The sequence below is a fragment of the Poecilia reticulata genome, chromosome 14 (assembly GCF_904066995.2).
Source record: "Poecilia reticulata chromosome 14, P_reticulata-male-v2, whole genome shotgun sequence".
NCBI lineage: Eukaryota > Metazoa > Chordata > Actinopteri > Cyprinodontiformes > Poeciliidae > Poecilia > Poecilia reticulata.
Window position 1 is genome coordinate 12,191,214 of NC_088843.1, and position 12,980 is coordinate 12,204,193.

General features: G+C 41.3%; 2 protein-coding genes across 5 annotated transcripts in view; one reads left to right on the plus strand and one right to left on the minus strand.

Moving 5' to 3' along the window:
- Positions 1 to 9,573, plus strand: ccdc61 (coiled-coil domain containing 61). 4 transcript variants are annotated; one of them, XR_535355.3, is made up of 14 exons: positions 5 to 289; positions 1,057 to 1,219; positions 1,323 to 1,405; positions 2,146 to 2,306; positions 2,397 to 2,549; positions 3,034 to 3,241; positions 3,321 to 3,421; positions 3,525 to 3,745; positions 4,037 to 4,115; positions 4,207 to 4,404; positions 4,478 to 4,511; positions 4,696 to 4,759; positions 5,211 to 5,432; positions 9,484 to 9,573. XR_535355.3 is itself a non-coding variant. In XM_081615500.1 (13 exons), exons 2-13 carry the CDS (start codon positions 1,072 to 1,074, stop codon positions 5,303 to 5,305), a joined length of 1,545 nt encoding a protein of 514 aa, XP_081471626.1. In that variant the 5' UTR covers positions 1 to 289; positions 1,062 to 1,071; the 3' UTR covers positions 5,306 to 6,240. The 4 variants fall into 4 exon arrangements, 3 of the variants coding, with proteins under 3 accessions (XP_081471626.1, XP_008425772.1, XP_008425773.1); XM_081615500.1 differs by lacking the exon at positions 9,484 to 9,573 and having other exon boundaries at positions 1 to 289; positions 1,062 to 1,219; positions 5,211 to 6,240; XM_008427550.3 differs by lacking the exon at positions 9,484 to 9,573 and having other exon boundaries at positions 5,211 to 6,240.
- atrxl (ATRX chromatin remodeler, like) overlaps positions 6,399 to 12,980 on the minus strand; it is a 23,463-nt gene continuing 16,881 nt past the window's right edge. The window contains exons 18-35 of the mRNA XM_008427552.3: positions 12,818 to 12,961; positions 12,576 to 12,753; positions 12,354 to 12,491; positions 12,074 to 12,249; positions 11,865 to 11,982; positions 11,543 to 11,676; positions 11,408 to 11,469; positions 11,224 to 11,315; positions 10,986 to 11,142; positions 10,460 to 10,554; positions 10,278 to 10,383; positions 10,017 to 10,194; positions 9,734 to 9,925; positions 9,498 to 9,641; positions 9,328 to 9,399; positions 9,157 to 9,252; positions 6,851 to 6,979; positions 6,399 to 6,763 (exon numbers count right to left, since the gene is read on the minus strand). Coding sequence (XP_008425774.2) covers positions 6,677 to 6,763; positions 6,851 to 6,979; positions 9,157 to 9,252; positions 9,328 to 9,399; positions 9,498 to 9,641; positions 9,734 to 9,925; positions 10,017 to 10,194; positions 10,278 to 10,383; positions 10,460 to 10,554; positions 10,986 to 11,142; positions 11,224 to 11,315; positions 11,408 to 11,469; positions 11,543 to 11,676; positions 11,865 to 11,982; positions 12,074 to 12,249; positions 12,354 to 12,491; positions 12,576 to 12,753; positions 12,818 to 12,961 — 2,298 coding nt within the window. The 3' untranslated portion in view covers positions 6,399 to 6,676. The remainder of the gene's footprint in view (positions 6,764 to 6,850; positions 6,980 to 9,156; positions 9,253 to 9,327; positions 9,400 to 9,497; positions 9,642 to 9,733; positions 9,926 to 10,016; positions 10,195 to 10,277; positions 10,384 to 10,459; positions 10,555 to 10,985; positions 11,143 to 11,223; positions 11,316 to 11,407; positions 11,470 to 11,542; positions 11,677 to 11,864; positions 11,983 to 12,073; positions 12,250 to 12,353; positions 12,492 to 12,575; positions 12,754 to 12,817; positions 12,962 to 12,980) is intronic.

The following is a 12,980-nucleotide window of genomic DNA, read 5'->3' on the forward strand; positions in this document are numbered from 1 at the left end:
GTCTCTCCGGTGCCTCTAGGTGTCAGTATTGCGCTTGGTGAACAACAAGTCTCGGGAGGCAGAGGTAGATCAGCACTGACGAAGAAGAATTTAACGGTTCCCGGTTGTTGAACCGCTCTGGTGTCCGCTGTGGTTCACCGATGGATTACAACCTGTTTGGGACCTGAGAGCAATCCCAGTTTACTGCTTTCAGGTTTCATCGAGCTCTGTAAGCGAGCTCCTCTCGACGGTTTCCCAACAGCTATGCTTTGACAGCTTGACACGGTCAGGATAATCACTGCAACTCAAGGTACTGTTCATCTACAATTGCTTGTTTGCTGTGTTTTCAACCTGAACACGGTTACGCGACCCAAATGCGTCCCTTTTCAAGCCAAATGTATTGCAAATTTACATAATTATCCCTAACTATTTAGTGACGTCCGTGCTAGCTACACTTAGCTAACGTTGGTCAGTTAATTTGACTGCAGTGGACGCGGTAACAGTCGCTAGCTGACCGCTGGTCAGAAGCTGAAGATGAAAACATTTGCATATCAGCAGCTTATTATCAGCTTTCCAAAGCCTGTGTTAAAACAAAGTTATTGTCTTTATCAGGCTTTATATGTTTCAAGTTCACTTAGTTTAATGCTGCGATTAAAAATATGTTTACAGACTCGCTGTGACCAGAGAAAGTGAAGTGAAGCGCAATAATCCTAGCAGGACTGTACGCCACATTGATGATGTAGTTAATAACTTATTCCCTAAAATCATCACTTCCTATGTTAAATGAGTACCTTACGTTTTATACATATTTCATTTTTTACAGGACAAATGAAAATGTCAAGTCTTAAACACCGATTCTGCTCACTACTGCCCCATGTGGTGATTTTGAATAGAACAGAATAGAAAACTGGGAAATTTTATAGATGGATAAATAGAGGAAATTATTGCCTATTGAAGCTCCTTTTGTGTTAACTATAATGCAGCTGGCAGATAAAGTAACCAGTTCCTGTTCTATTTTATCAATCACTATTAATTTGTATTTGTTGATTAAAGACAATTTTGCATCGTTCTCTCCAGTGCAGGTCCAGAGAGATGGAAGACGGCTCCGAGTTGATGGAGGACATCGTGTTTCGAGGAGTGGAGTTTTCTGTGAAGATCGAACTGGATAAGAATTTGCTGATTGTGGAAATCTCTGACTCTGTGACAGCAGATCAGTGGCGGGGCGAGTTTGATCCTGCGTGTAAGTGGTTTATTTAAATAACACGTCATGTATGACACAGATTGTGCTTTGTGTTTATATTTATTTATTTTATTTTATTTTTTTTGCTTTTTCCTTCTGTTAGACATTGAAGATCTCACTCGCAAAACTGGCAACTTCAAACAGTTTCCTATTTTCTGCAGCATGTTGGAATCTGCTGTGAGGAAGGTGCAGTGCTGTATTTTTTTTTAGATATATCCTAACTGTTTAGAGCTTGAGTAGTAATGGTAGAAAGATAGAAACAGACAGGTTTGCTTGGGGCGACGCTGGCCGATGAGGAGGGTCGTTCACTGGAGTTCAGTGTTTCCAGTTGGATGAGAAATGTTCTGCTCTCTCGAGCTGACAGAGATTCTACATGTCCGATATTTCAAACGTTATTTGTTAGCTGCTTCAAACAGAAAAAAAATGAACACACTGAGGATAGTAAAAGAAAAGCACTCGAATCCCACCAGATGAACAAATCCAGTTCAAATTACTCGACATATAAAACAATTTTTACAAAATGAACAACAGCGTCCACAGACACATGTCTGCTACTTGTCTACATTGTTGCCTGATGTTGCAAATTCACATCAAACAACCACTCAGACTAACGCTGTTCAACACACAGAAGGACATGTTGGAGACACTTTATTGCCTTCTTACATGTTAAGTTATGCTTCTTTTAGCAACTAAGTACTTGCGTTTAATTTTGTTGAATTTGACATATTCAAATTAGTATTTGAGACTTCCTTTTGGAATTTTTTGAAAAGCAAAATAAATAAAGACAAAATTAATTATTTCAGACTATATGAAGTTAAACATGTGTTCATGCTTGTAACAGAAAATTATCTAGCAGTGTTTGAGATGCGTTTTTATCAGATGATGAAACGAAACGGGCTCCATCTAACTACAGTTTCTCTTCCCAGACGAGTGATTCCGTCACCCTTGACCTCCTGACCTATGCTGACCTTGAGCTGCTGCGTAACAGAAAAGCGGGAGTGGTCAGTCGTCCTCGTGGCCACCAGCAGCAGTCGGCTCTCACTGCCAAGCGATACCTTATCCTCATTTACACAGTGGAGTTTGACAGGTTTGGCTCTCCGTATGGGATGTCGTTCTGTCCTCCCTTGGACCTAGATTTCATTTTGAATCGTTGCATTTCATTGTGTTGTGTCGGTAGGATACACTACCCTTTGCCGTTGCCGTATGTGGGAAAGCCTGACCCGGCTAGCCTGCAGAAGGAGATCCGAGCCCTCAGGGCTGAGATCAGCGCGCTCACCTCCCATGGAGGCGGCAAGTCTACAGATCTGGAAATGCATCGGCTCCGACAAGAGTAGGTCGCTTTAATCTCTCTGTTGCATTCAGGAGTCTAAAGATGTGTAGGGTTTTCATCTTTTCTTGTATTTTTTTTTAAACATTTCTATTCTCCTCCTTCTCTATTCTGCAATACTTATTTTTGTCACATAAAATAAATCAGATTTTTGTTGGTTTTGGTAACAAGATGAAGTGAATATTTATTCGTCACACTTTGTGATGTGAGGATTTCAATGTTTGGTAATTCAACAAGAAAATTCTGTCCTGATGGTGAAAACAAACATCAGCTGATACTGAGTGTTGCTGGTTTTCAGCCAAAATTATTGTAATTATACAGCAGGTTTAATGCTGTAATTGAAAACATAAAACAATTTTTAAGAAGGAGAATGTTTCTGTAAAAGTACAGCAAGTAAATGGGTTTCTGTGAGTCCTTAAAATGAGCTAAAAAATAACAATAATGTTTTTTTTTGTTTGTTTTTTTGGCACCACTGTTTTCCCTGAAGGCTCGCTGCAGTGAAAGAAGAAAAGGAAGCCATGGCCAAGGCTCTGGAGAGACTGCAAATGAGTGGGAGCGGCTCTGGACTGGGCAGAGGAGACTGGAGGGTCAAAGACGTGGTGCGGACGCTGGAGGAGCAGCTCATCAAGGAGAGGGCCAAAAGTCAACGCTCCACTAGCAAAAGGTGCCAAGAACAGCGACTCCTAATGGAGCAGGTGAAAGTTCACTGGGTGAGATCGCTGATGTTTACTTTGTTTCTCCGCTGGTTTTTAACCTTCCTCCTTCGTTTTCCAGTTGGAGGAGCTGAGAGCTTCAGAGTGTGCGCTCCGCCTGCGGGTCAAGAGTCTCACCAGTGAGCTGGCGTTCCTACGGCGAGGGTTAGACAATCTAAGCGTGTACTATATCTTTACTTTCCTTCTCTTTTCATTCATTCATTTGCCTTCATTGTGGACGGAGCATTCAGCCCGTGAGGATTCACTGAGTGTTCGCGTTCTGCAGCAGAGTGACGCCCGTTTCGGGTCGCGTCAGCTCTCGAGTCGACGGGGAAGTCTATCGGTCGCTGTCGCGTGAGAGGAGTTCTGGGTACGGAGGGGTCAGGGCTCGCTCCGGGTCCAGAGAGCGGCTGGAGGACAGAAGACTGAGGTCAGGGGAGAGGGAAAGAAGGTCGGATTCGTCTGGACCACGTCCTCACATGCTGAGGCCGTCGCCTTCGCCCACCAGTACGTACCTGCTAATTATTTAAGGTGATGGAAAATATTGTTTCAAGTACAACTGGAGCACAGCGTTAATGCAACAAGATCATCTGGTGCCAGTTATTCATAGTTAAATCAGCAAAATGAGCAAGGATTACGTAGCCTGAGACAAAGCAACACTCAACAATTAAACTGAATTTAGAAGAACTACTCCATTTGTTTTTGCATGAGCAAATATATAATGTGAATGTCTTTATAAATTATTTTTCAGCCAGATTAATGATCCCCGATCTCTTGTACTGTCACCGTGTCTCGCAGGGTCTCGGGTTCCTCGCTTTGACCCGACTGCCTACATCCAGGACAGGCAGCGCAGGCAGAGAGAGGCAGAACTCAAAAAGTTGGTTCCTATACATTTCCCCTTCTTACTGACTGTATTCAGTACAGCAGGTGAATTTATTATTTTTAATTAATTGTTTTTTTATCGCCAGACAGCGGAAGGTACGACGGGAAATCCTGAATTCCCCGGTGCTCCCGGAGCGGGGCCGCTCCCGGTCCAGGGAGGCTTATCCTCAGGCGGTCCGGGCCGGAAGCAGAGGCAGGAGCCTGTCGCTGGAGCGCCGAGGCAGCAGGAACTCCTCTGACAGCTCATTAGCAGACATGGATGAAATGGCCAAAACACTTTTCAGGTACTGGCACTGCACTGGAAATGAGTCTTCAGAAAAGTGTCTGAGCAATTTTAATCCTTAATTCTCTTTACAGGGGAAGAAAACAGACATACAATGGACCTAATATGGTGAGTAATTAACTCGATAGTGACAGGGTAAATGTGGACTATGTTTGAGAAAGGGGGAAAAAAATGGATTAAATGAGGTTACAAAATTATCAGAGCTACAAAAACAGTACTTATGATTAATCCATTTGTGCCTTTTTTTCTGCATGTCAAATTAATGTGTTCTTGTTTCCATTTTCTGTTTCAGTCTCGAGGCCTTTTTACCAGAAAGCCATTAAGTAGCACTCCGACACACAGAATAAAAGACAAAGGTAACTTCATTAATTCATTTTTTTTTTTAAAGGGGCAGTATTATGTTTAGCTTTATGTCATGTTATAATGTTATTCCCTCTTGGAAAACACAACTGGAGTTGCTTTGATTCTTTCATGCATGTTTGAGAAATAATTGAATCTCCCATGGCATGTGCAAAACACTCTGCTCCTTCAGACTAGCAAGCAGCAATTAGCAAAAACCTGATGGAACTGCTCATCATTTGAGCTCATAACAGCTACTTCTCACTGAAACACTGGTAAAAACAATACCAAAGGATTAGCCCAATTAAAGAGACAGAGGCCCAATTTCAAGGTGTTAAATTAGGAAGTAAAATTTCTCTTAAGTCGTATATTTGATATATAAAGTTTAGCACAATGTGGCCGGAAAACACTTAATAAAGTCTCGGTCGATGCTATTTGTGTAGTAATCATTCGATGTCCAAACCACAGAGAGCTCCATGGACACTGGGGCTGAGCTGTCAGAGATCGATGCGAGGCTGCAGGCGCTTCAGGAATACATGAGGGACCTGGACACGGGACACTAGACGGCTGCAGGAGCCGTGTGTGAGCCAGGCAGCCGGAGGAGGAACACATCCTGGATCAAACGGGAGCAGCTGGTTGTGTTCTAGCGCCACTAAAGCTCCCTCTGGAGGCTGATCGCCATTACTGCAGGTATCCACAATCATCACTGTGAAGGTCACTGGACTGTTTTTATGTCATTTTTTTATGTCCTAAATTCTTAAATAATTTAAATGCGACTGATTCTGTGTGGAAATTGTAGGTCGTTTTAAAGTCGGCCAAACTTGTGCGTGTTTGCAGGCATTTTGGTTGATGTTTATTTTTATTTGGAGTTTTTTTTTTTTTTTTTTTACTATTATGATACATTAAAAGTGCAGCGTTAGGTGTCCTTTTGTGTTTACAATTCTTCATCCGTCCTCAGTACAGAATAGGGAAGATAAATGGGTCATACGTCTCTCATCACAGTGTGCCGTCATAATATATACATTTCTACAAATGATCTCTGGAGATGACTAAATCTGTTGTTTTTATTGTCATGTTGAACATGGTCTTTCTCTCCAATGCATGCTGGGATAGATTCCAGGGGCAATGTCAAAGCAGATTTGCATGCTGCCAAAAGCATACATGTTAAAATGTGATTCCTGCCAAAGCTATGTTTTTCACAAGTTTTTTTTTTTCTTTTGTTTGAATCTGAAGGTTCCCAGTGTGTTTTACCATTATAACTGATTCACATGTGCATTATTATTGAAGTTTTACTTGTTTTGGTCCCATTTTGATAAACCCAAACCTTGTGTGGGAAAGTAACCTGAGCTGACTTAAAGCCGTTTACAAACCGTAAAATGGCCACATTTTTTTAACCAAATTGTGTGCAAACTGACTGTTACTGTTATTTTTGTTTTTCGTATTTGCCTTTTGTACCTCCTAAAGATTCTAAGAAATATAACCTTTGAGGGAAAAAATGCTTGTATTTTGTATCAGTGGTCTTTATTTCTGTCGGGAATAAATGAACACAGTTTAAGGGACAGGCTGTGTTAGTGGGATTTTTGGCATCTTGGGGTTTAAAATAAAAAAGAGAGCAGCACACTAAAAATAATTCACTTTAAATACAGATCAGAGGTATCAATGCAAAAGTACAAAAGTTTATTTTATGAGAAAAGGTTTTTTTAACAGGAACACTAAACAAATAACATTTGTGAACAATCTTAATTTAAAATGCACAGCACGTCCAAGTCAAACTGCTACATTGGCTTACATGGTAATTCAGCATAAAAACAGTGTTAAGGATTTCTACAGCCTGCAGTTATACATTCATTTATTTAGTGAAGAAGAAATGAAGCCAAGTGACTAAAGTAGCAAAGAACAAAACATCCGTTTTCGCGTTAAGGCTCGGATCACGTCTAGCCAGGCTGGGTTGAAGTGTTCAGAGTAACGGGACTCGCAAGAGTTCGTCGACTGTTGAGTAAGGCCTGAATCTGGAACGTGAGCTGAGAAAAGAGGATTGAAATGTGAGAGAGGCCATTTGTACAAACCTGTACTGACAAGGAACATTCGCTGATACACGAGTGACTTACGGACTGATGCTGCGCCAGAGAGTCTTGATAAAAGGACTGTGTGATGTCCCGTCTGTTCACGTCAGACTGCCTCCAGAGCTCAGCTTTGATCTGCAGCTCCGCCTCAGGTAGGAAGGGGTACTGCTGCCGCTGTAGGAGAAAAAACGCAAAGTCAATGAATATTCAAGAGGCGTCTCCTTCTATTGTACCTACTTTATTCAGTTCAGAGTCTTGTGATAGAGTGGATAAGAGGTGAACTATAAATTCTTTCTTGAAGGCCAGTTCTCTAACATCATTTAGCATCGAATAATGTAATTCACTACTTTAAAATGGACGTCAACCTGTCTACAACCGACTCAAAGCAATGAAAACCTTTCCTGCCGAGCTGCATGTGTTCATGTATACAGTCCTTTTAAGAGAATATTTTATAAAACTTCTGGCTCGTTGTATTCTCTCGTCCTCCCGGATTCAGTGATGTCATGCGTGGAAATAAAAGCCACAGAGATAACAGTCAGCGCTCCACTTTATACATTTACAGTTTATTCCAACATTTAAAAGTATAAAATCACATTGACAACATAGACACTCCAAACACTAAAACACATTCATTTACCTGAGACAAGTAGAAAAGTAGGAAAGAGAAAAACAGGAAAAAGGCAAAACACATTTTTTAGAGATTGTCATGCTCTGCGGCTGCAAATCTGATTAGTTCCTCTGGGGCCCATACTTTTATTCAAAAAGGGTGTTTTCTTTGTTTTAATTTATGCAATGAAGCATTTAAGGCGTGTTGTTCTCCTTGTACGGCTACAACTAGTTTCAAATTACTAAGTTGGGGACATTCGAAGCAATTTTATTACCTTCTGAGACCTGTTTAATTTTAGGGCTTCTCTATATAGACAAGGGAGACCAAAGGTCATTTACAGCAAGCTCTTCTAATGCCAGTTTGAAATGTGATGTTGCTCCTAATTCCTGGTTGGAACAAAGCCTCTAGTTTTACCAGAGCTCAACAAAAGGCCTCTTGATTTTATTGCCTTGCAGAGCATCTATCAAAACACAGATCCTTGTAATCATTTTAACAGTGGCAGAGAGAGTCTGGCACCGTCAGGTTATTCAGAACTTCTCCATCCTCTTAGATATAAGCACCGATTGGACGAATTAAAACACTTATAGAGTATTCCTGAGCACTTTCAATAGAAACACATTCATTCTAGACATTTTCTAATTAATGTTATACTAGTTTAGATTATGTTTGGCTCATTTAGTGTTACAAATTTAGCCTGATTTAGACCCTACCAGTGCTGTTAATATAAAACTACAAATTGGACTAGTTCAAGTCATGTTCATTTTAACTAAATGGTATTCTACTAATTAAATTACAATTAATTAAAGTATTATGCGTTGTTAGTTTGTTTTTCCTGAAGTTTTTAGTGTTTTTCTTTCTCTGTGGGACTTGTCTTCTCCCCTGCCTGTGTGACAGAGTTAATTTATGACGTGGTTAATTTCTGATAATAACAGACATTCTTTTCTGCAGGGCGAACTTAAAGCCCTCTTATTCAAACTAAACCTGATCAATCTACCTTTTTCACATGTGGTAAGATTAACTATTAAAAACTAAGAATATTACATTTTTCTCAACAGTCCTTTACTGAGTCGTTCAGATTTTGTCTTGATTTTAATGCTTCGGATTTAAGCTGATATACATTATAGTTCCCCTCCCAGCCTGAAAACAAGCTAATGCTGCTTTATTGCCGCTATGATGTCAATTAGTACTAGAACATGTGGTTAGCCATCAGTCTATTTCTTGCTGTTACATCTCCTGTATTTCACCCACATAAGGAGCAGTTCCTAAAGCTTACAAGCACCCCAAACAGGAAAATACAGGGTTTTTATGCTGTCTGAAAAAGTAGGAAATCTAAGTATTTTTCACATGTGGATAAATATAAATAAGAAGATCCATCCTCACTTGCCATTTCTTTGACTGTGTGAAAGTCAGTGTTTGTGGAACCAAGAGAGGAGTAATAATGTTTTGCTTGGTATACCAGACAAACCTTCACCAGTAACACTCTCTCCCACACATGTGATTTTAACAAACTCTTATTATGAGCCATATGGTGATTGCCCAGGGTGACATTAGAAAGGGCGACACACAACTACCATATCAAAAACAGAAACCATTCAGTTGTACCCTGAATACATTTGGAGGTTTTTTTTCTTGCTTTCATGCATGTGCAGACACTGGGAAGGTGGCGCCCCCTGCTGGTCATTCAGCTTAGATCGTGCTGAAAACCTCAGCAAACTAGCAAAGAAAAATATTTTAGTTCACTCACCAGTCGCAACATGTAGTCCTCTATAGAGGGAATCCTCATATTCTGCAGGGTCAGGAAAGCCAGCGACACATTTGCTCTGCTTCTGTTGAGTATTTCCTGCAAAGACGTATGAACGTTTTTTTTAAGATTCCAAATATAAGTCGTATCAGTTCTCAGATAATTTTTACACACCAGTAGCTGCTCATTGGTCTTCTTCTGCAATCTGTCCTGGTTTGAGCTGACTGGGAGTTTGGCTGTGTTTGACTGGTGAAAAACAAGATAAAACATTTAAATGCACCAGATATAAACAGTCTGACGTAAACTATGTCTTTATCAATCATCTTTTAGGATAGTAGCATTACCTCGGCTTCGTACTCGGCCCACGCAGCTTTGCGCTCGGCTTCGCTGAGCTCCTCCTCGTGCTTGTGGTCCAGCAGGGATTCGTGCTCATGGTAAGACACTATCCGGTCTTTACAGATATTTATCAGCTCTGCTAGGATGCTGTCCTGAGAAACAAACGCGTACGTTTAAAGTGGTGTAAAAAAGAAGAAAAAAAAAAGCTGGCCTTTCTGTGATCATTTGAAGATGGTGAAGTCACCTTCGGGAGAATCGGTGTCGGTCTCTTGCTCTTCTTAGAGTTTGGATCATCGAGCAGGTCCGGCTCAAATGTGTAGAGTTCAGTCAGCTCGTGGAAAGTGAAGTGTCTTTCAATCTGCTGATGATCTACGACTCGATTGGACAGAGACTGCTTGGTCACCTGACGATCGTAGATCTTCTCCTCCATGGTTCCCTGGTGACAGCCAGACCATTTTTTTTATTATTTGACGAATAACTTGCTAAAGCATTTATTTAGATATATTTTATTCAGGCCCGATCTTTACCTGAGCCAACAAGCGGTACACAAACACTTGTTTTAGCTGACCGAAGCGATACACCCTGTAGATGCTCTGTATGTCGTGTGAAGGGTTCCATGAAGCGTCAAAGATCACGACCCTGTTGGCAGCCACAAGGTTGATCCCAAGTGATCCGGCTCTCGTTGAAATCAGAAACAGTCTGCCACTGAAATCATTAAACATTTAAATTACAGCAGGGAATGTTTTGGTTTTTCTTTTTAAGCATAATCAACAAGGGACAAAGAGTACCGGAAGTTGTCAGCATCATTAAACTCATCCGCCCATTTCTTCCTCAATGAGGCACTGACAGAGCCATCAAGTCGATAGTAATCCACGTTTTTAATCCAGCTGCCCTCTGATTAGTTAAGAAAGCACAAAAATCATCAACAACCAAGAAAAACATCCAGTTAAAACGTCCCTTTCTTTCTTACCTTTCATGGATGATAATGGGTCTCTGGCGTTGTGAGAAGCTGCGAGGAAATCCTCAATCAGGTTCAGTGAGATCAAGGACTGACTGAACACCAGCCTAACAGGGTAAAAACAGGTTTGGATGTGAGGAACCATCAGAACGGCAGCAATGCTGATCAAATATACTGCTTATATATTCTCTTTCAGAACCTTTTGAAAGTTTTTACACCCCGTGAGGCAAACAAAGTGGCACATATGTGAGAAGCAGAAGGGAGAGGATGTCTAGTTTGAAAGGAAAATCTGCAGAGTGATAATTGTGTTTAACCCCCTTTACTAAGACAACCTTAAATAAAATAAAATGTCACCGCTGGTCTTCTAACATCATCTGATTTTAATTTGTACAACTAATTCTGTAAACAATGCGTCATCTTTAATGTAATTACAGTTTTTGATTGAATCAAATCATTAAAATCTCACGCTGAAGTTTTAGTCTGGCACATGAAGAAATATGTAAAAGTTCAAGGGGTTTGTTTTAAAAAAGAATCGTACACTTTGTCATCCAGGTTTTCGGCCATTCGGAGGATTTCAAACAAGAGCACCATTTTCCCAGAATGCTCCATGATTCTGGCGTCTCTTTCAGACAGCAGATGCCGGTACCAGGCTTCCACGGGACTCTGAGACCTCGAGCTGCTGGATGATTTCTCGCCTACAAAGAGGAGAAAAAGAGAAGAAACTCTGGTTGAAACTTTTCTAAGTTTTAGGATCAGGATACAGCAACATGTGATACCTTCCACCACTCGGACGGTTTGGGGTCCGTCAGTAGACATGGTACTGAGTCCATTGACATTTTGTTCAGTTCCTTCGTTCTGTTTCAATCCACTGTTTCATAAAAACACATTACAGGATAAAGAAAACTTTCTGATTATCATCAGAAATGCTTTTTGTGAAAGCATTCAAGAAAACCAATTCACCTCTCCGCCACAATCGTCTCTACGTTGATCATCTGAAGCTGATTCTTCTTATAAAAATTCTTCTGTAATCAAATAAAGAACATGAGTTAATCAAGGTCAAACCAGTGAAGTGTTGACTCAGTGTGGTTGCTCTACCTTCCTGCTTTCTTTGCCGAGATCGCTGAGGTAAAGACACCATGGATGAGTCCAGATTCGGCTGAGGACCTGAAAATCCCTGAAAAGGTTGGCACCAGTTTTCAGGGGTTTTTGCCTAACTGCTGAGCCCTCATCTGAAAATAAAAACATAAAAACATTTTCTATTAATATGATTCAGGTAAAACGCCTACTTCTGGAGATAATTTACAACGTCACAATTGTATTTACAATATGTTTAAAAAAGCAAAAGTTCCAACAAAAGTGAATCCTTCCGGTACGGTTTGATGGATTGGTGTTTATTTAGAGGTAGACATGTCCTTACTTGCAACTTGGTCGAGGTAGTAGCGATACAGCTTATACTGAAGTGGGGAGATCCTCACCAGCAGCACATACTCGTGTTTTGGAGGCAGAAACTGAGTTAGCTCAGAGTAATCTCTTCTCTAAGAAAACAGAAAACTGACTCAGCTTTCAGAAAGCGGAAACGTAGCATACAACTACCACCCAGCAGGTTGTTGTCGTTCTTCTTCTCACCTGCACACATCCAGCCAAAACCGCATGAAGAACATGAGCACGCTTCTTCATGATCCGCACGTCTCTTGGGGTGGAGTCGGCACACTGTCCGTTCTGCATGGGGTTGATGAAGCGGTTTCTGAACTCACTCAGGGAGCCCAGGAGGTTCTTCTTGATGAAATTTACCATGCAGTGGTCTGCAAAGGTACAACAGGTCAGAGGAGTGTCAACTACAGCTTCTAAAAAGTAACCTAGTTGGCGTGTTTTAGCCGTGCTAGCATTGTTTCATTTGAGGACCTACACTCAACGAGGTTGTTCTGAAGCGGTGTACCCGTCAGCACCACTCTCCTCTGGGTCTTGATGCCGTTCATGGCTTTAGAGACGCATGACGATTCATTACGAAGAATGTGACCCTCGTCACAAATCACAAAGTCCGGACCTGAAAAGAAAACGACAATAAACGAGGAGATGAATGGGAAATAAAGCCAGAGAGCGCTACATGATGGCCTTTCCTCTAGTGCACCTGGATCTACTAATACGCTCTTCAGCTCCTTGTTCCACTCCTCGTTGACGGCTTTGGAGTTCTGGGACAGGTTGCGGTACATGTCATACCCTATTATCATGACCCCTCCGTCTCTCTGCCACGTCTGCAGAGCTCTGAGACGTTCCGGAAGATGCTTCAGATTAGCCATCTCTGAAACCTGGATCAAAAGGTTTGTTTGTATCATCCCAACATGTGGACCGCCGGTCATTTCTCTGTCATACCTTAACTCTATCTTCTCCGAGGCTGTGCTGCCATCTCTTGAACTCGCTGACCCAGTTGAGGATGGTATTAAGTGGACAAACCACCAAGGCTGTTCTGAACTTCAGGTTTGATGACAGCAGCACTGTGTGAAGGAAGGCCACCACCTGGAAGAGAGATTGCAGA